The 22,695-nt window shown below is 41.5% G+C and overlaps 1 protein-coding gene across 3 annotated transcripts in view; it reads left to right on the plus strand.

Moving 5' to 3' along the window:
* The window catches only part of LOC146693386 (SPRY domain-containing SOCS box protein 4-like), a 63,277-nt gene extending 41,172 nt beyond the window's left edge, over positions 1 to 22,105 (plus strand). For all 3 annotated transcript variants that reach the window (XM_085479230.1, XM_085479232.1, XM_085479231.1), the window contains 2 exons: positions 4,147 to 5,015; positions 20,878 to 22,105. In XM_085479230.1, the coding sequence (XP_085335356.1) occupies positions 4,307 to 5,015; positions 20,878 to 21,005 (837 nt within the window). In that variant the 5' untranslated portion in view covers positions 4,147 to 4,306 and the 3' untranslated portion in view covers positions 21,006 to 22,105. The remainder of the gene's footprint in view (positions 1 to 4,146; positions 5,016 to 20,877) is intronic.
* The last annotated feature ends 590 nt before the right edge of the window (positions 22,106 to 22,695 follow it).

Here is a 22,695-nt window from a genome sequence, read left to right on the forward strand (position 1 = left end):
ATTTACCCAACATTGGTCATTACATACTATATTTTGCAGACAGAGTTACAGGACTCTCTCACAGACCACAGACTCATAATACAAGTCAGAGCTTTATAAAAAAGAAAAAGAAAGTTGGTTTTGAAATTGGAGTTCAAGTTATTTTTACTTCCAATAGTGTTAACATAGTACACAGGCCAATGGCTAGATTTTTACATTTTCATTGTAAATGGGCTAAAGCAGTTTAAAAGTAGTCTAACATAAATGTAAATGCTGTAATTTGATTATTTTAATAAACCATGTAACTTGGTTGGATTCGATGCCGGCGTGACCACAGTGCACACGTCTGATGTCGCTCACAGTGGTCCATGGGATCGCTCAGGGAGTTTGTGTGTTCGCTCAGACACGTGAAAAATTAGAGGGAACATTGGTTGCAAGTAATTAATATGGAAATGGGGAGCTTGTCTCTCTTCATGGATGTAGTCATAATGGAGGTTCTGCAAATGAAACCGTCATTAAATGTGCATGTGGAGAGTGTTGTCGGAGCGGCTGCTTATTCATCACTGTGACATTTTTCTTGGATCTCATGTCTCCTTTTACTTCTGCAATTCATGTTTACTTTGTGATATTTAGACACTAACATGAAACGAGCGAAAAATTTGAGAATTTTCCTTTTTTTTTTCCTGGGATCTGATGTATAGCTTGGCAATTTGATTTTCCATCATTTCATCATTATGCCTTTGTTATCAGTTGTAAGTCACTCCTTTCCTATACTGTCATGCTTTTGTGCTTCCCTAACAGCCCAAACTTACATGGTTTATTTCAGAATGGAGGAAAGAGCTTTTGGTCTACAAGATATATATTTTTAAATGAATATGGTCCAAATCAGCTCACAATTAATCTCTTCCTGAAAGGGACACTAAACAACCCCAACCTCCTACCAATACATAAAAGTAAGCATTTTCATTGTTTGGATCTCAAAATGAAAGGTTTTAATTTATCAGTACTACTGTTTCACTCAATTTCAACAGATAACATTCTTCTGTTTTACTACAGAGATTAGAACACACATTGACAAATTGGAATCTAAATACCAAATGTAAATGAAGAGTATTCCTAACACACAAGTTAATTTTGGAGTTCCACAGGGTTTAGTGTTAGGACAAATGCCTTTTATAGTGTAAGTCCTTTCCTTAATCGGTGGTCTTAGAAAACACTGCATACGCTTTCATTGCTATCCACAAATCCAGATGATACAAATCAACTAGTCAAACTACAGGCATGGATGACCTCCGATTTCCTGCTTCTAAGCTGAGGTTTTTGTACTCGGCTGTTTTTGTTTTGTTTTTTAAACCAGATATTTACTTGAGATGGCATTACTCTGGTCTCCAGTGATGCTGTGAGGAATCTTTAAGTCATTGTTGACTAGGATATGTCTTTCAGGTTCGAGCCCCGGCTTGGACAGTCTCAGTTGTTGTGTCCTTGGGCAAGACACTTCACCAGTTGCCTACTGGTGGTGGTCAGAGGACCCGGTGGTGCCAGTGTTTGGCAGCCTCGCCTCTGTCAGTGCTCCCCAGGGCATCTGTGGCTACAATGTAGCTTGCCATCGTGTGTGTGTGTGTGTGTGTCTCTGAATGTAGTGTAAAGCGCTTTTGGGGTCCTTGGGGACTAAGTAAAGCGCTATACAAATACAGGCCATTTACTACTTCAGTGGCTCCCTGTTAAATTCATAATTCCTCTCGTGACATGCAATATTTTAAATAATGAGGCCCCATCATATTGTAAAGACTTTACTTTTCCTTATCCTAACAAAGTACTTCCTGGTGTATTTAAAAGTCGAGTGGGAGGCAGAGCCTTCAGTTTTCAGGCTTCTGAAAGCTTTCTGTGGAACCAGCTCCCAGTTTGGATTCAGGAGACAGACATACTCTACTTTTAAGATCAGGCTTAAAACTGAGAATAGGGAAAAAATGAGACTGAGTTGTTCAAAATCAAAAGATTAGCAAATTAGTTTCATTTGTTGACTATTACTTTGAAAGGATTTAAGCTGTTTGCGTGGGTTTTCTCCGGGTACTCCGGCTTCCTCCCACTGTCCAAAGACATGCACTTAGTGGGGATAGGTTAATTGGTTAATCCAAATTGCCCATAGGTGTGAATGTGCGAGTGAATGTGAGTGCGAATGGTTGTCTGTCTCTGTGTGTTGGCCCTGCGACAGACTGGCGACCTGTCCAGGGTGTACCCCGCCTCTCGCCCTATGACAGCTGGGATAGGCTCCAGCGCCCCCCGCGACCCTGAACAGGATAAGCGGACGCGAATGAATGAATGGATGGATGGATGGATTTAAGCTGCATTTAACTGTGTTAAAAGTTTCATGATCTCTTCATCTGTTTTACTCACATCTATGACTGTCTCCCTTGGTGGGTCACTACTAGTTATTATTCTGTACTTTCCCTGGAAGAACCCTGCAGAGTTGTTTCCTCAGAAACTCTAGGGGAGTGTGAAAAACACTGTGGAGGGATTGCGCACGGAGTAATGCCAGTGCAAAATATTTAGAACAGCTAAGTCATTCGAGGGAAACTCTGCACCTGTGTTTAGAAGTAGCTTCAGGCTTTCAGTTTGCTTGCTGGGAAAGCTCAGCATGCTACGTTCTCTTACAGGCTTATAAAATATGAATTGCGTCACAATTGTGTGCTTTGTGAAGGAGGAATTGGCTAAAAGCAAATGCATCCTGCGTGATTTCACAGGAAGTCAGCAGCAAATTTAAGCAATTCGGCTCTCCTTCTCTGTTAAAGCTGAGTTCTTAAATGATTCTTCACAGATTGTTTGATCAAAAATGTTGTAGGTGCTTTTGAGTGTGTCATGTGTTTTACTTTCTAAAGTTATTTTTTTCCCTCCCCAAATATGTAGTAGATGGGTCAGTCCATGAACCAGATGTCGTCTTCTCAGCTTTTTGGATAATAGTGTAAAGGCAGACAAGTCACATGTTTAGACTGCTGCAAACTCGGTACATGGTGTACAAATGACTGCCAAGGTATCAAGTGGCAAATAAACAGTTCCACATGGTGTAACTTAAATGTCACTCAAATGTCAAATCACTTTCATTACCAAAGTAACTTTTGATATTGAGGTTTTGCAGACATGGGCCGCTATGACGCTAACTTGTATCCCACTATGGATGTGTGACAACTTAAGATCCAGAGAATAAGGCCCCAGGTTTACAGAGAGGATGGTGGCCATCTGCCAACCACTAGTCATGAGGGGGGAAAAAAATCAGTTGTGTGTGGCAGAAGGGTGATGGCAGAAAATAAGGCCTCGGTCATGCAGGCCAAGATACCACTCAGTGACCCCTGGTTAACCACCTGTCACTTGGGGAAAAATGTGTATACCTCCAGCAGCCTCCTTGTGCATGTATGCTTTGGTTGCCAGTGTATTGTGGTTGTAGTTTAAATGTAAGTGACCGACTACTAACAGTCTACTAGCACTGTTGAGTTGTAGTGAAACTGAAGTGACAAAAATTGGAAATAGATGCAACCGTCAAAGTAAAAGCTGTGTATCAGAGCTGCAGCTTACCTTTAGGGTGAACCTTACCAATTTTACTGTTTGCACTTTTTAATGTTTTACCTCTGCCCAACTAATAGACAGTGACTGTTTGCAGGTCAACATAATATACTATAGACAGTGACTGTTTGCAGGTCAACATAATATACTATAGCCAACCCTGGCAGTCTGCTAGCAAACAAAGCAATCACTAGGATGTTTTCGGTGCAGCACTTTGCCAGTAATGTCAGCAGCACTTTGCCTTGCAGCCTTGATGACCAGCACATGACCTTTTTTTCTTTTTTTTTTTTTTTAATTAATTAATTTTTTTATACATGGTTGAAGTTCTGGTTTGGCTCGCGTACAAGCACAGAATCTGCATAAGAGAACAACAAGCACTGGCAGCTACAGTCCATAGCAGTGCAGCTGGTTTCTGACTGGGATGAGGAACTCTCTTTAAAGGCAGCTGAATGAAGTACCTGACAGTGGATGAACTAACTGGCTGCACCAATCAGATGTACACTGTTAAAGTAGCTTTATACAAAATAGTCCAAGAATAAAAATAAGGAGCTGAAAATGAATGTGTCATGGGTAACTCTTTTTAAATTAATTTTGTGTTTTCTTACATTTCAGGAGTGTTGTTTCCCCTGGTTGAAGACGGTACTTTCCAACCAGACTCTGCATTACCATTGCGCCCATGAGGTAACGTCAGGACTTACCAGCCCCTCATTATCACCCTTGGTCCATCCATTTCCCTCCCCTCTGACCCTTCCTTCCTTGCACCTTCCCAACCATGGGCCAAAAGATCTCTGGAACCATTAAGTCAGTCGACGTACGTGGAGAGCCATCATACAGGCCTGTTCGACGTGAACTGCGGGGCCCAGATTTCTGTCGGCCACCTAGGCTGGACTTGCTGCTGGACATGCCCCCTGCAAGCCCAGAGACTCAGCTTCAGCACGCCTGGAACCCTGACGACCGATCACTCAATGTCTTTGTTAAGGAGGATGACAAGCTGACGTTCCACAGACACCCTGTAGCACAAAGCACAGACTGTATCCGAGGTAAGGTGGGATATACAAGGGGCCTCCATGTATGGAGGATTCACTGGCCAGCCAGACAGAGAGGCACCCACGCTGTTGTGGGAGTGGCCTCTGCTGAAGCGCCTCTACACTCGGTGGGCTACACAGCCTTGGTGGGCTCAGACTCTGAGTCCTGGGGCTGGGACTTGGGTCGGAACAGACTCTACCATGATGGGAAGAACCGGCCTGTTTCCACATCAGCACCCACATATCCCTCTTTCCTGGAGCCAGATGAATCGTTTGTGCTTCCGGACTGTCTGACAGTGATACTAGACATGGATGAAGGCACGCTGAGCTTCATGGTAGATGGACAGTACTTAGGAGTGGCTTTCAGGGGGCTGAAGGGCAAGAGACTCTATCCTATCGTCAGCGCTGTGTGGGGGCACTGTGAAGTGTCGATTCGTTACGTTAACGGACTAGATCGTAAGTACAACACTGTGTTTTCTGCACTTTAATCTTTGAAATTATTTTTCTGACACAAAAGGTTCTGTTCAGTAGGGCTGGGCCATATCATACCGTTCACGGTAATACCGGTATAATGTTGGGCAACGATAAGAAAATGCCATAGAATATGGGTAAAACGCACATGCACAGTGCCTTTGTTTTCATATGCACATGGCGGAAAAAACATGGCAGCGACAGAGAATGAAAAAGGCGAAAGCGGATCGTTGAATGAAACCGATGAACCAGAATTGGTTTGTAAAAATGCTGCAACTTCAGTGATGTGGAACTGGTTTAGCTTTCGTCCGTCAGATACACAACAAAGCACTATTTTTGGTAGAGCATGCTAGCGGGCCGTCGTTATTACCTTGTTTTTTGGAAAATGCGGAACACTTAAAATCAATCCTTTGATTTTTCTGAAAGTCGACAGTGCCCCTTATAATCCCGTGTGCCTTATGTATGAATTCTGGTTGTGTTTACTGACCTCAAAACGATTTTATGTGGTACACGGCGCTGGAAAATCTGTCAAATGTTTTAGTACGACTTTGCTAAGCTACGAAGCCGCACCGCTTGATGGATTGTTGGAGCATTACGGCTACCGTAGTCAGGAGCCTCACGGAGTGATACATACTGTGCTTCAACATAATATTACCGTATTTTGTGTGTGTGTGTGTGTGTGTGTGTGTGTGTGTGTGTGTATATAACCTCTTAAGTTTTGTGGATATTATACATGGTTATGCTGAGGATATGTCGGCCAATTTCCACTGGAAATGCTTTTTGGTTAAACTGTCAGCAAGGAATTTGCATTTGCACTGTTAAATTTTTATATAACTTTAATGCACATAAAAAAACAGCTGCTTGTTTAAGTGAAAATACATAGATGTTTTTATTTTTGGGTTTTTTTTTTTTTTGCACTAATAAAGTTGTGGAGTTGTAAAGTATTTTGTCTAGTGTCAATTATATCGTCAGTTGTAGCGTTATCACAAATTTTCGAATGTATATCGTGATAAATATTTTTGGTCACATGCTCTACTGTTCAGATCAGTTTTGTTTGTTTTTTTTGGTTTGTTTTTTTTGTTTGTTTTTTGTTTGGGATGTAGAACAAGTTCACAATGAGTCGTCTAAATGCAAATTCCCTCAGAGCAAGCACTAAGTGACTGGGAAGAAAAAACTCCCTTTTAAAAGTAAGACAGCTCTAGCAGAACTAGGCTTAGGGAGGAGCAACTGCTTGCTGTGACTGATTGGTGGGTGAGGGGAACACATGGAGAGATGAAGAAAGTGTTGCAACAGAAATGACATAGGAAGGGAAGATATAATTTCTTTCCATTCCCTTTACGGTCTTCAGTAATCTCCAGCATCTGCTTTTACCTTCTGCTGTTTGTTTTCTGACAGTGTTGAGCTTTAATACTGTATAATTTATCAAAACATGTTACATAGCATGCATTTAGGGGAGCACTTTCCAAAGTGAGACTGGCACAAATTGAATGTCTTGACTTTTCTGCTTAATTCTTGTTTAAGTTTTGCATGGGCTTCTCTTACTAGAGCTCATGCAGCTTTTTAGGTTGTCTGTGGACTGCTGTGTTGATACCTACTTGAACTTAATTTGTAGTCAGCATGCACACAGAGAGAGAGAGAGAGACTCTGGTGTGAAAAGCACATAACTCGTAGCTCTCTACCGAGTCGACTACAGCCAGTTTTGCTGATTGCATTTGCATCGCTGCAGAAATGCGGAGAGTTGGATGTGTTGGGCAAATTTTCCACACTGTGGATATGTAATGTTTATGGCTGCAAATCAGGAAAGACTTCTATTTAGAGCAGCTCATTAGGGCTTCAGTGACCCAGGGTGTGATTTGTGCTGTAACATCTTGGAGTCCAGCGAAACTGGGAGAGGAGGGAGCAATTCTAGCAAAGGCATGTTTATCTAATATTTAATACACGAGTGATGTGGAGGATTACCCATTGGTAATAGTGTGGATGATTTCCAAGTGCTTATAACATGTGTTGGCTCTCAGGATATATGGTTTGAGGCAGTTAGAAATGCTCAATGAATTTCCATCTACAAAAAGCCCACAATAGGAGGGACTGCTGCTTTGTTAACCACTAGGAAGCAGCTGAAAGATGTCTCTGTACTAAAGCGTGCTATTCATACTTCATTTGTGGCACTTTCATACAGACTTCAACTTTCAGACACGCAGAAGGCAAACATCCAGCTCTGTCCATTTCACTGCTGTCCCAAACTTAAACATAATGAATGTGCGTGCGTGCGTGCGCTGGCTTTGTGTGTTTTCTGTTAAATGTCATCATTCCCTAACCCAGAGACTGGAGTCGGCTCAGATTGCGTAACAGCCCTGCCCTCAGTCAACCCTCCAGCTCTTGCCTGCATGTTGCGCGCAGGCCCAAAACAGGCTGGGGGCGTTGCCAACAGTGTGGCACGGACGCCGTGTCCATGGCTGTGAGCCATGTGTGGACAGCAGACAGTTGAGGGGGAGTTCTGGAGGATTTCCCAGTGTGCTTCTGAGTTAAGCGTCTAGCCTTGAATGGTGAGAAACTTAAGGTTAAAGTTGGCTCTGTGAACAAAACATGCCACAGTACATCTGTCGTTACATCATGACGATCACACTTGTTGCGTATATATGATAACATTTTCCCATCTTCGTGTGAAGGTGGGATTTGGCTAGTGTGAAAAATATGTTAAAATACTAATGTGGTCTGTGTAAGGATTAGGCATGGCACTTTTCTTTGACTAGTTTCAGTTCACAAATCACTGTATGCTAGTCCTTTTTATATCAGGACAGCTAGTAACATGGTTGAAACGGAGAATCCACTTTAAAGTTGTATGCTATCAAAAAGAGGGATTTCATTGAGTGTTCTGAATGTATGGATCCACGGCTGAACGTGAAGCTGCTGTAATGTCCGGCCCAGACCAAAGGAAATCTTGCTTTGAAGTGTTAACATTTACTGCTGTTTTCAAAAAGTGAGTACAACACAGCCCCGAACTTTAGAAGGTCGAGGTATTTCTTCTCTCTGTCCTACAGAACATTTGGTCAATTGTTTTTATTGTCAATATATGGCGACACATTTAAGCAGCCGACTGTCAGCCAGTGGTATCATTCTTTTAATGTAATGTGATTTCAGAGTTCGGTCACAGCGATGATCAGTGGAATGTCCTGAGGATATAAGCTCGGCTGTCTCAATTGTCCACTTGGCCCCTCAGTTAGGTCTAATAAGAGGATGTGGGTATGTGGTTGTATGGTGTACAGTTTCCCACATATAAGAGCTCAATGTGTTTTGTTTTGTCTTTTATTTTTATTTTTTTTGGGTGGGTGGGGGGGGGGGTGAAAAGTGTGAAAGCCACACCACAAGGCTCAGGCCTTTTGGAGGTCGTTTGATTGTCGGGTACTCTGTGACTAGGGCTGTCCAAAAAAACAAACTATTCTAATCAACAGTAAAAATTACTGTGGGATTAGATATTCATTCATTGCTGTCTTTCATGATTGTTGCCTATTTTTGTGCGTGATACTATTTGAAGTTCTGGCATCATGACAGCATCGTTTGTGACTAGAAAAGATAAAGGACTGGTATCAGGAGCTGCCGTCCTGCAGGTGGTACTCCTCATTCAGCAGTGATGATGGTGATCTTTGCGATGGATGTAAAAGTTAAAAACATGAAATGCTAAGATGAGTTTCCAAAAATACCTACTCGGGTAAATTCTTTGCGGCAACATAGACCTAATCGCATATAAGATGTAGCTAAAAGGTGTGCCAGTATAGCATGGAAGTGACTATACAGCAGTCTGCACTGGTCTGTCAGGAATGGATGTGCTTTTAGCAAGTAAATTGTTAGTGATTCTCATTAGTTTAACTCTCAGAACATTTATAGTTTGTTTTCTATTGACGAGCTTCATTAGTCTTTGCAAAAATAAACCGTTTGTTTTCATTTTGCTTAACATTTTAAATTATAGATTAATGATCCATGAATCGACACAATCGTACTCCCATTTGTCTGCCTGGTATATCGTGTTTTTGTCTGTTGAGTTTGGAAGTCTCAAATGTTCAGACGAGCCTGTGTTGTGGCAGATTGCACATGGGAGATCAGTGTATGATATTAGACACAAAGCACATCTCTCTGATGTAGAGAAGAATAGAAGCGTCAATATGTATGCTCGGAGATGTCAGTGCTCCCTTATTCCTGGGTCTCACAGAGGATTCGCTGATTGTTCGCTTTCTCGGTTCTTGGTTTTTCATGTGTCATGTAGTTCTTTCATTCCTTTCTTCCCCTCGTTCTACCCCCACTTGGACTCCTTTGTTCTTCATCTCACTCCCCAGGAAGCGAAAAGAGATGAGTATCCTTTTACCCTTCTCCTGTCTGTATTGTCCCTTAATACCCCACATTAAAGCAGTTTTCTCATCCTCACAGACTCAACGCCAAACTTTGGTCTTGAGTCCCAGATACAGTTGAAAGCCACACCTACTGAGACGGGATTTATTTGTTTATTTACTATTATTATTATTTTGATTATTTATTATTTTTACTTTTTTAAATCACTTTTATACCTGTAACTGGCTATCATGGTGTCACTGGATTTTGGCCTGATCTTTCTATCAACCACACCAGGCCTCATGATACCACAGTCAGTGTAATGGCAGCAATTTACACCACATAAGAAGGGGTTCAGACATCCTGCTGACATGCATGTCCACCCCTGGTTGTAAATCAACTGTGTTTGCCTCCAATTCTCATTGTGTTTCATTACCTCCCTCCTGTTTCATCGTCTTTCTCCCCCTTCCTTTCAACACTGATACCCCCCCCCCCCCCCCTTTAATTCCAGTATTTACACACCCATTTGTTGTGGTGGTAGGTAGGGCTGGGCCATATCGTACCATTCACGGTAATACCAGTATAATGTTGGGCAACGATAAGAAAATGAAATATTGCGATAGAATATGGGTAAAACGCGCATGCGCAGTGCCTTTGTTTTCATACGCACATGGCGGGAAAAAGCATGGCGGCGACAGAGAATGGCAAGGGTGAAAGCAGATCGGTGAATGAAACAGATGAACCAGAATTGGTTTGTAAAAATGCTGCAACTTCAGTGGTGTGGAACTGGTTTAGCTTTCGTCTGTCAGATACACAACAAAGCACTATTTTTGGTAGAGCATGCTAGCGGGCCGTCGTTATTACCATGTTTTTTGCAAAATACGGAACACTTAAAATCAATCCTTTGATTTTTCTGAAAGTCGGCAGTGCCCCTTATAATCCCGTGTGCCTTATGTATGAATTCTGGTTGTGTTTACTGACCTCGAAACGATTTTATGTGGTACACGGCGCTCGAACATCGGTCAAATGTTTTAGTACGACTTTGCTAAGCTACGTAGCCGCACCGCTTGAGGAGCATTAGGCTAACGTAGGCAGGAGCCTCGCGGAGTGATACGTACTGTGCTTCAACATAATATTACCGTAGTGTGTGTGTGTGTGTGTGTGTATAACCTCTTACGTTTTGTAGATATTATACATGGTTATGCTGAGGATATGTCGGCCAATTTCCAACTGCCTTTTGGTTAAACTGTCAGCAAGGAATTTGCGTTTGCACTGTTAAATTTTTATATAACTTTAATGCACATAAAAAAAAAGCTGCTTGTTTAAGTGAAAGTACATTGATGTTTTTTTTTTTTGTTTTTTTGTTTTTTTTTTTTTGTTCACGAATAAAGTTGTGGAGTTGTAAAGTATTTTGTCTAGTGTCAATTATATCGTCAGTTATATCGTTATCGCAAATTTTCAAATGTATATCGTGATAAATATTTTTGGTCCTATCGCCCTGCTCTAGTGGTCGGTTGCTGTGGAAACGGGTTAGCTGACTTTTTCTTTTGTGTGCAAAGGTGGGTGGTTAATTGTTGATCAGTCACTTTGCTCACTAGTTTGTTGGTCAAGGATTGCCCCATGTAAAAGCCATAGTTTCTTCTTCCTTGCTGTCTGGCGTTCAGCACTGTTAGCAGTGTTCACAGCACAGATGCAAGCTGTAACTTAATTTATGCAAGGTCTAAGATTAAGGTTGAGCTCATTCACTGACTTGCAAGCACTTACCAAGTGTGGGTTGTTGCTTTTTTTTTTTTTTGTCTTTTTTTTTTTTAAATCCAAAGTGTTGTTATGCTTGCTATTAAGTCAGAATGTGGTGTTGTTGATCAAAATGTCCCACTTCTAGTATCGAATAGATGTAACAGTCAGACATGTTTTCTGGCTAAAGTGATCCTGGTAATTCTATCTGCCCATTTTGGTGTAAATTAAGCATTTAAATGAAGTACCCTTTGAAGTAAAGAGGACATCAGTTTAGGACTTGTGATCAGCACTGATGACTGGCTGAGTGCTGCTCTTGTGGGTGCACTTTGAGTAGAACAATGAAACAGTGGTCTCAATGACACCCTTTTTCAACTGGTGTTCTATCCTATATTATGTACCACAGAGCTTTCAAACTGCTGCTACATGCATTTGGTTATGATTGACAGCAATTAGAGATTTGACTGAGGTAGTGGGTAAACAGTTGGGTCTCTCTTGCAAGACTGCATGTAAAGATGGATGACGCATTATAGCTGCCTTTCACCGTACACCAGAGATGTCATAATATTAACATGGCAGATCCCATCTTGGTAATATTTAGCTTCACTACTAAGGAGCTGTCACACTAAGGGCCTTCCTAAGACGTATTAGAAAGCTTCCCAGGCAGAACTGGTATGGAATGACCACTGGAGCTAAACACATTTATACTAAGCCCATTTAAGATTGGTTGTTTGTTTGCCTATAATGTTGCATGTGCTGTTAGCTATCACTTATTTTAGTGGTCTGTGTAGTAATCCTGTTGTTAGCCTCCATTTCTTGAGCAGAGACTAAATTCATGGCAGTTGATTGCGTGGAACTCGTTTGTTTGCCGATGCAATGTAAAAGGAAGCGAGAAGCCAATACAAAATTCTTCCACTAATGATATCTGATTCGTTTAGCATTCTGAGTGGACCATTCAATTTAGATAGCTGCATTGCCAATTGCGTATAGAGAGAAATCCCTTTGGGGGTTTTTTAAAAACCACAGTTTCCTTCATCGCCCACACAGGTCATCTTGTTCTGTCCATTCCAAGACATCTCTCTGGCTCCCTTTCCCCCTCATTTTGGGAACAGAGCTGCTTAAGCACCTTAAGGGCTATTTATATAGACACATGCACCCATCATTTTAAAAGTAGGTCTGACAACCGCACCAGTTTTATGCTAATGTATTGGATAAGCATGGCTAGGAGCCTGTTACCTCAGTACATTTGTCATATTGAAGGAAGGCAGGGAAAAGTGGGTGGAATTCAAGGATCACTAAATTGGAACACGTGCCAGAAAGATGGACCTACCTAAGCCCCAATTTCTAAGTAAGCCATAACTAGGTCGTCTATTATGGTGAGCTGATGTCTATGCACTTAAAATTAGTGGGCTGCACATGTGAAAGTAAAGGGAACCATCAACAGTTACCCACAAGCCGTCACACCTGAGTGAGGCCAGACAAACTGACGTGCTGCCAACTCTGAGCTCACCTCCCCTTCCTACGCTTTGTTCTTGTTTAAGTGTTAGGTGGGTGTGGGTGCCTGCCAGCCTGCGGGCCTCTTCTGTCCACCTAGTGCATCAGGTGCTCAGTCGTCCTTATCCACATGTTTTCATACTCCATCTCCCCTTTAGTGTGCCGTAAATCTGTCAGTTGAGTCTCTGGCTATTCCAAATAAGTCATGAGTGCGGTAGGTGAAAGGGAGAGCGCACACTTGGACACTCACACGGCAGACTGGAAGCAGGAGGAAAGATAAAGAATTGGCAAAGAGCTCCACTTTTAAGCTGACTTAAATGCCTCCAAAGGATGATAAAGATTCTTTGCTAAACCTACTCTAACAGTCAGTTTGCATGTCAGATGACATGCATGGTGCTGAACCAGTTTTGGGTTGAATGGCAATAATGCGGTGCGTCAGTGTTTTCTTTGGAAACAATATATGAAGTGCCCGAAGCACATTTTATTAGAATAGATTGAAATAAAATGCAAATCAGTGTCTTGGATAATATTTCGAAACAGTTAAACTTTACTGAAAACTGCAGCAGATTCTGATTATTTCTGCTGTAAGGAATAATGATTTCATCAACTGCATGAAGACAGTGGGCATGTCCAGTGGTTCATTCTCTGGAAAGTGAGGTTATGAGATTCTCACACTTTAGTTCACCTCTTTATTGATTCTTTAGTTGTTATTTGTTTGGTGAAGCTTTAATTAGTTATTGTGCTATGGAAACCAAAAATCCCTTATAAAAACTGTTACCTATACTTAGAGCTGGGCGATATGAGATTTTTTCATATCACGATATGTTTTTTTCATTTCAGGCGATAACGATATCTATCACGATATAAGCCAAATAACTATATTTGTAAGATTTAAATGTGCCGTTGCTCACAAGTAAAATGTGAAATAATCAGCAGCTTGTTTTTATTTAAATATTTATTTCCCATAAGTTCAACAGGGTAGATGTACTTAAGGAACATGAGACTTTTTCAGATAAAGGCAAATATTGCAAACTACACAAAAGGCAGCCGCTAAAGCGTTTAAGTTTCAAAATAGAACAAACGAAACAGACTACTAAATTGTCAATTCCACTTAGAAACAAAATATTAATTCTAAAAATAAATCTTAGTTTGTTTTACAGAAGAACAGACAAAACTGACTAACTTTTGTCAATATCAAATAAACTGAGAACTAAAAGGAAATTCTCAATCTCTCCTTGTTGTATAGCTGAGCTTTTCAAACAGTTTTAACAGTTACTTTAGTCTGACAAAAGCCGAATGACGAATTAGCGCTTCCAGTCAGAGACTGAGGCTACGTCCACACGTACACGGGTATTTTTGAAAACGGAGATTTTCCGTTTCCGTTTTAAAAAATAATCCCGTCCACACATAAAGGCAGAAATGAAGGAAAACGCTGCTATGAACATGCCAAAGCAGCAGGTGGTGCTAGATTCCTAACCGTGCAGAAATATTGGCCAATCAGAAGTCTAGAAGCCTCGGTGGGAAAAAGTAAACAAAGCTGGGGCATAGAAGCAGAACCGAGTCGTATGTGTGGACGGACAGTAACTGTGTGTATATGTAAGCATTTAAACACTGCAGAGAGTAGAATTAACAGTATTGTAGAAATTCATTTCACCGAAACAATAACGTGGCGCACAGTGTGACGCATGCACCAGTTTATTGTATTTCCAGACTTGCTTTCGGCACAATTTACAGTGCACGCTACTCTGTTTTTTGTCAGACTTGAAATAGCCGAAATACCTTCAAACTACGGAGCTTCTATGGCTCTTCCGTTCGACAATCTCTCCGGCGTTGTAACCATCATCTGTTTTCTCTTCGGTCACGCTCGGTTGATTTTTCTAGTCGGCACACTCATTTCCTCCATTATGCGCTGGCTGCTTCCCAAACAAACACACGTGCGGCTTGGCACTTGTGCTGTACGTTACAAGTCACGCGACGTGACGCTGCGGCTGTGATTGGTTCGGCTCTGCGCTACTTAATTTGGATTGGCTGATCTTTTTTTTTTTTTTTTTTTTTTTTTTTTTTTTTTTTAAGAGGACAAGAGCGGCGAAGTCTATCACGATAGCTTAATTTCTCTATCGAGTAAAAGTTATATCGCGATACATATCGTTATCGTTCTATCGCCCAGCTCTACCTATACTTAACAGAAGCACACAACCTGAACAGATGGTTTATGTAACACAGCGTAAGACTGTATATAAGCAATATTGTCCAAATATGTCACTATATTTTTAACATCACTATGTACACTGATGAAATGGAAATGGGTACACAAGTTTTAAAGCGTGTACAGTAGCACTCGAGAATTAAAAAAAAAGAAAGAAAGAAAAAAGAAAAAATGTAATTGTGTTAAATTGTATTGTTGCTCATCAGTGATATTCTAAAATGAGCTCCAATATCCCAACAGTCTGAACATAGTCACAGCTGGATGTGGTGTGAAGTCGAATCTGAGACTGATTCGACTGAGACTGAACATATGCAGATTTGAACAGAAGCAGTTTTGTAATCCAAACTCGGATCACTTGTCAGTGTTAGTTGAGTCTATCAGCTGATGGACAGTGCCTACCTTCTGTTAGTGCTCATCATCAGTGTCTGACAGGACCACTTGTCACCCCAGGCAACCCTTACCATGGAGACCAGCTTGTGCCGGCAGTGACTGGCTTCCAGCAAGTTTGTAGAAACCCCACATCCCTCGGGAGAGCACTGTCAGAGAGTAATGAGTGAAATACTGCAAATAATGGTTTTTCACATGTAATGACATCATTGCACTCTAAATAATGAAGTTTTTTTTCTTCTTCTCTTTTTGCTCAGCTCTCCTTGCTGATGCATGCACATGTAGTACCTCTGAAAACAACTGTTGTAGGTGTGGGCTGAGATAAATGTACATTAAACATGCTGACCTCTATAGGAGTACAAAAAGACATTAAGGAACCACTTATAGCATTCATAATTCACATCAATATTCATAAGCATATAAACCTAATGCTGACATGATGCACACTCATTTATGACAAATGTACATGGACATGCACACACGCACCCACACAGAGGCCCAATCTTAGCAGATTTTAGACTTTCTGTCATTTGACTGACAGGCTCATAAAGAAATTCTTAATGTAATTATAAGTCATTAAAAATAAATTTTAAACCTATTTCAAATGTGCAAGAAGAAGATGGACTCTTCTTGCTGCAATTACAGCTGAGGCACGCAAAAACTGTAGTCAGTGTGGCTACAGAGCAGAAAAATATGAACTAATTGGACTGCAGCTGGGTGGTTGCTTGAGTGTAATCAAATACATCAAGAAATGTTGTTGCAAAGGAATATTTTAATTTTTTTATATGCATTCCCCTGTTACAGACACCTGTCTGGTTATTTCAGCCATAGTGATCTCATCTGTGTAACAGGGGGAGACATAAATGTGTTGTGTAATGTTGTATGTGTATTTTTTATATTTATTTTTTTTAAACACAAGTGATCAGAAGTCATCAAAGGTTCTCTGAACGAAGGTCTCCAAGCACTCGCTCCCCCTTGCACTGTGCACTACTTCTGCAGCGCAGTGTGGAAGAAGCGCTCTGCAGGGGTCATAGATATTCCAGCACCTTAACAATACAGGTGAAAAAACTCCATTAGAACAATGCTCCACTAGTTTATCCAAATAATCAAATACTCACATTAATTGTAATTGCACTGAGTGTGTGCATGTAAGAGAACCCACAAATACAAAATGCATGGTTGAAGCTGTTGCTGCACAGTGATTCATGACATCTGTTGATTTGAGTAACATGCAAAAAAATCTGTCATTAACACCAATCTGCTGGTTTACACATCGTGTACTTGGGAACACCATAGACTCATGTACATGGACACTGTATGACATCTTATAGTCACTGACATTTTTCACCCCATTTAACGATCCTATCCTTATTCATCCTTTTTATATTAATGCTGCAGGAACATGATCAATATTATTGAGGCTTTTTCCAGTGAATGCAAAGCAATGTCAGGACCAGGTCTGCAACCACATGCAGTCAAAATCCAGTTTTTTCCACAGCCAATGTTCAGAATTGGCCAGATGCCCTTCTGGACTGTGACCTTTGAAACCAGTGACCTTTCACTTCCCAAGTGATTGCGTTAACCACTGCACTAGGGAGTAATGTGAGAAAATTCCACAAAGCACTGGAGGAACCACCGGTTTCTTTATTCCCCCCAAGTCCCAAGGAGAATGTTCTAATTGTACTGTAATGTGAATTATTCAATGCGGCAGTAGATCCATTGCCAATATTATGTCAGTATGACAGACGTCCTTCAGAATTTTCCATTTGTTTAAAAAATAAAAAAAAATCAGCTTAAAACTAAGTGTAAGTACACTTGTGAAAATGTGAACAACCCTTTATAGAACCTACTTCTATAACCTAGAAGTCCAATTAGAGCAGTGGTATTGTAGCTGTAAATCGGGGTGTGCAGCTGTGTCTTTATTGGGGGATCTGCTGCTATTAAGCTACTTTTTAATACAGTCATTTCCATCTGAGCTGAAACAACTGAATTTGGCTCAATTTTAACAGGCTACAGTCAGATGCAGACAGTGGACTGCACAGAGCACATTTGCATCTGAGTCTTTACCGGTACAGTGACATCACATAGTGGGGGTGCAAGGAGCTGGTTACTATGGAAACTATCCATATGCTAAGGCTACTGCTAGTAGGCTGATTGATTGCTGTCAAGGGAACATGCATATGCACAGGCTCCACGTGCACCAAGAGCGCGTTCCTTGTTCTCGAGAGCAAAGTTCAGCCCGTCACAAGCTGCAGGCTGAATGGAGATGATGTTGTATCATCGGTTTATATTGCAAAGACTTAAGTTCTAATCTGCTAAACTGCTGCGCTAAAGAATGGACTTGCCTTTGCAGAGAGAGGCTAATAAGATGTTGGAGGGATGCAATTGGCCTGCCAAGTATTTCACTTGCTGCTGTGAAGGATTATCGGCTGTACAGTCTCATTGCACACATCGCTGCACATTGTCTATATTAAGTCGGAGTTCATTCAACTCGTCTTTGTGATATGGGCTTGTTGATGTGGCTACAAATAAATCCACACTGCCACATGTCCACAAAGAACCCTTAACAAAGACTTCTCATTAAGCATGCGACACTCACATAAATCCAGACAGCTCTACTCGATTTCCTTATGCCTGTTCAGCTGCTGGATTTCATCACTTCCCCTCACTGTGCTTTCAAAACGTCACTTAGCAAAACCACAGCAGAGAGATTTGGTGGGATGTTCGCCATGATTTACAAATAACATGACAAGCATGAGGACGGAAAGCCCATCAGCTTTGATTGTAACAAAGACATAAAATGATGAAGGCGGTTTTTAATTAGTATTGATGTGTGCTTGTCCAGCCTCACCAGCTCCTGCTGCCTTTCAGCTGTGATTGCCATTCAGCGGTCATGAAGCCACAGTGGCAGCAGTTCATGCCCAGAGGAATGCCCGAGGTCTCTTGATGAGCTCCATGTGCTTGATTTCCATGAACACTTGTCAGAATAGTCCTCATAGGAGTTTGGCAGAGGGTTTCGGTTTGTGGTAATGCTGCATACTGTTAACTGTAGAGAGTAAGGGCTCGGTCAGTCATAGCCCTTGTTGCTTTTCTGTGGATGTTTAAAATGTATTTTCATTGCTTCAGACTGTAAGCAGGTTCTGGAAACAGTCAGTCTGACGTTGTTCCATCTAAAAGCAGTCAAATCTGGAACAAGTTCCAACTCTCAGAATTTATTTCATTTTCATACTGTGGATATTTTGAGTAACAGGACCGTGAAGTACATATGAGTGGTTTGAAATTTTGATTTTTAGTTTAGGGCTCAAAAAGGCTTGAAAAAAATTATGACTTCATAAGTACGGGAACTGGCCCCATTATATTACACCCACCCTAAGTGTCATAATCAGTCAGCTTTGCACATTTGGGATTGATCATAGTTTCATAGACATAAAACTGCACCACTTTACTGTGTTTGCTGAATCAACGGCTGGGTTGATCCAGTCTGTGTTTTTAGTGTTTCGTGTAGATTCCCATCTTAATTCTTAAGAACCTGTCACTGGCAGATGTTCTCAATGTTATCTCTTTTTTTTTTGTTTTTTTTTTTTTTAATAAACAAGCTTAATATTTGACAGCTGTGATCATGCTGTCACGGTTGCCCGGGACACGAGGAAAAGCCAAAACTTTGTTACATAAAAGAGAACTGCATCCCATCATTGGCACGTTTTCACACATCATACTGTATATCAGCGATCCCCAACCTTTTTTGCGCCACGGACCGGTTTATGCCCGACAATATTTTCATAGACCGGCCTTTAAGGTGTCGCGGATAAATACAACAAAATAAAACTAGTACCGGTACCGAAATTTTTTTTTATTCATAACACACGTGAAAAGACCAAGGAAAACCGAGTAAATGATAACAAAATAACGCTGAAAACCGATAAAAACCCTTAAAACTGTACATTTCACACCTGAGCCTCAACTCTCCCGGCCCTTTACCAAACGACTCACGTACCGGTCCGAGGCCCGGGGGTTGGGGACCGCTGCTGTATATGATCATATGGGCCATGTAATGTTATGGCAGATGATGGAGACTGTAAGTGTGTGCTGTGGCCCTCCTTAGATTGTTTCAGCTAGCTGACTGAACAGATGGAAATAGCATTCGTGCTGATGGATGTGGTTACTGAAAACATCTACTTTGGGAAGAAAATCTAGTATCAACTGTGTTTGTGTGTGAGTAATTGTTGTGTTGTGATTGTGTGTAACTGAAGTGGATCCTGCAGGTCAGGTTGGCTCACGGAAGTGTCTTTCTTCAATATTTACCCCCGTCAACTAGAGTGTGTGTGTGTGTGTGTGTGTGTGTGTGTGTGTGTGTGTGTGTGTGTAACTGGGTTTTTATGCAGGTGTAAACGTCTCTCCTCATGTCCTTCACACAGTGTTTAAGTGGACTCCAAGCAGCAGGAATTCTGCTTCACCAGATGGTGCTTCCAGGTGGAGCAGCTTGACATCCGTACAGGGGTAGCAGTTTAAGAGGCTTGTCTGTGTGACATGCACAGACATCAGTTGCCTCTAAAACTGGTGGGAGGGAAGTTGGCGTGCTCTGCTGGGCACACTCTGTTGGAAGTGATGACAAGTGTATATATTTAAATGTTGTTAACAGCTGCTTCTCTTTCCATTCGCATGTATGAAGATGCAACGTAATTAAAGTAGTCGTGAGATTGCCCCCACCCAAAAAAGGCTGCTACATTTTGAGTGCTGTAACATTAGTTTGACTGATGTTTTACACTTCAGAACAACAGAGTTGCATTCATGCAAGGTCACAAGGTCGCATCTGCCTTATGATCACACTCATAAACCTTTTTCCTTAAGTATTATCTTTGTGCAATCAGTCCATTAAAAAGAAGAAAGAAATTCCTCGTGTTCTTGTGTTTTGCAGTAATAATTTAACAAAGTCCTAATCAAACAAAGCATTTTACACTCTGCACAGAATGTCAGCTCCTGGTGTTTACTTGACAACCCGTCACTGAGTGTCTGTTAACTGCAGCAGCAGTTGCTCTATAATGACACAAAACGATGAAACAAATGTTAACATGTATCACTGGGTTTGCTCCCTCTGGTTTACAATGGTTAATGAGGCTTGAAAGGGACGACCTATGCTCACTCCTAGCTCCCTGCTTGTTGTTCTTGGGTTCGACCAGAGTAGTTTTGCATGGTTCAAAATGCAAAAAAGTTCAGCCATTAGTGGCAAATGCTCCTCCCTGCGCCTGGTTCTTCCTTCCCGCTGTTCCAAATTGCTTGCTTGTTGGGTCGTCTGATTGCTGGGCTTTTCTTTCTCTTATTGCAGGCGCTGTTAATTTTGACAGCAGTGTTTTAGTTCTGACTGAAAGGTCATTTAGTCACTTTGAAAGCATCCAACTATTTCAGTTTTTGTCAGTTAAGTGTCCTAAATCTAGTTGGTGTAAAAGTTTGTAGTTTATTACTACCATGACCTACGGTTTTGTTTTGCAAAGTGTCTTACTGTCCTTGATATGAAATGTGTCTACATGTTTATGCTTCTTTATGCTTTCCTGCCTCACAGGAAATATTGCCCAAACTTAAAAATTAATGTAAACTGTGACTAAAATGGCTCTGGACATGATTTGTCATCTATACCTGGAGCATTTTGAAGTTGTTCCTTGGCCCGTTTGGACTCTAACCCGTGTCTGTGCTCTCTTCTATCTCTAACAGCGGAGCCCCTCCCCCTCATGGACCTGTGCAGACGAGTAGCTCGACTGGCTCTGGGTAGAGAGCGCATCCATCACATTGACACACTCCCCTTGCCGCAGACACTAAAGAACTACCTCCAGTACCAGTGACGGCACATACATATTAAACGCACACAGCAAGAAACTGAGGCCCATTTGTTCTTATGGTAACCAGCCTCTGGACTGAACATCAGACATCTGCTGAGGATGCAGGCGATGACATTGAACAGGTGGTTAAGATGCCACCGCAAAGGGTTTTGTTTACACAAGTTTGGGGGTTTTCCATTTTGGGTGTTTTTATCTTCTGGTTTTATGCTCTTATTTTTTTTTTTTTGACTTGTTTCCATCTTCTGACAGATGACTATAGGAGCTGATGAATGAAATGAAGGGAGCGAGAGATTAAAAGAGAACGTGTCAATCCATTTTCCTATGTCGAGTCTAACCACATGTCCTCAGATAGAAATGCTGTGGTTTTCGGGTAACAGTTTACCCAGACATCTGCTGTGCACAGACTCTGTGGAGGCTTCCTCGGGAACATATTGATATTTATATTCCCAACAACACAGCAGGCTCTGTGGAGACTCGACAATCCCTGCAAAGCCACACGCAGTTCTATTTCTGCTGCTGTGTACACGGCACACATGGATCACGTATAGGCAGCCTGTGTATAGAAACAATGTGAGCCCGGTCTGTAGCAAGAAGACGACTCTCTGACAAGCAGGCAGTAATACACGCAGGCTAGAAAACAACCCCGCTCTGGTTTCAGATTTTTAAATCGTCCTTCTCTCTGCTGCCAACTGTACTCTCTCTCTTTCGTTCAGTATCTCTCCACCCCTCGCTCCAATGTGATTTTTAAGCCCCCGTCAGGCTTAGTGAACTGAAAGGACCGCAGACACGCCGTTGGTCGGCTCTCTAGCTCCTCTAACACTGATAGGGATTGATCCAAAGGTGAAGCAGGGGCCCGCTCTGCTACAACACACAAACACACATTTATCAGGAAACGCTTTTCCCCCCCCCAAAATTTTAAATGCTGCTTATCCTCCATATGACTTATGATGTTTTTTGTTTTGTTTTTAATCATTCTTTTAAAAAAAAGAATTTTATGGGATTTTGTTTTTCTGCAGGACAGGATGTCTCGCCTGTATGGTTGGAAGAATGTGCTGCCATGAAAATGTTTTAAATGTGAATAAGAATAAACTGAGATGAATTAACACTGCCTGGCTCTGTTCTCTGACATTAAAGATTTATTTTTGGCCTTTTTCCCCCTCAGCTGTAAAAGCCTGATGGGGGATTGTGGTCACCCCGGTGGGTAGGCGTGATGGACCCAGGTTTGTGAATGCTTTAACTTGAGAACGAGGTGACAATAGGAGCATTTGCTAAAAATCTTGGATGAGTTTGAATACGACTGATCTTGACCTCAAGGTCAGTAAGTTTTCTGAAAAACTTGCAAATGCGATAAGTTAAGCGCCAGACCACATAAGATTTTGAAATTGAAACCATGTGTGTCTGAGGGGTAGCACTAATGGCTGCCAGTATTTTTTATTTTTATGAGAAAGAAGGGACATACAGGGTGAGGGGGTGACACGTTGAGGAAACAAGCTTGGGGCAAAATTAAACCCAGGCTCCTGCTGTAGCACATGCTTCACCCACTTGATCCAGTGAGCTAAACCAGTGCTTAGAACACTGATGTGCTAAACTGCAACACTGAGCAGCTGTTTGGTCACCGTGGTCTGCTTTGTCACGTTACATTTGCTAACCGAAGTGGGCTTTTTGTTTTTTCTCTCCCAGATTGTTTTAAATT

Source organism: Copadichromis virginalis, linkage group LG14, assembly GCF_057382275.1.
Source record: "Copadichromis virginalis isolate Kocher_CV1m ecotype Utaka linkage group LG14, C_Virginalis_male_GT1.1, whole genome shotgun sequence".
NCBI lineage: Eukaryota > Metazoa > Chordata > Actinopteri > Cichliformes > Cichlidae > Copadichromis > Copadichromis virginalis.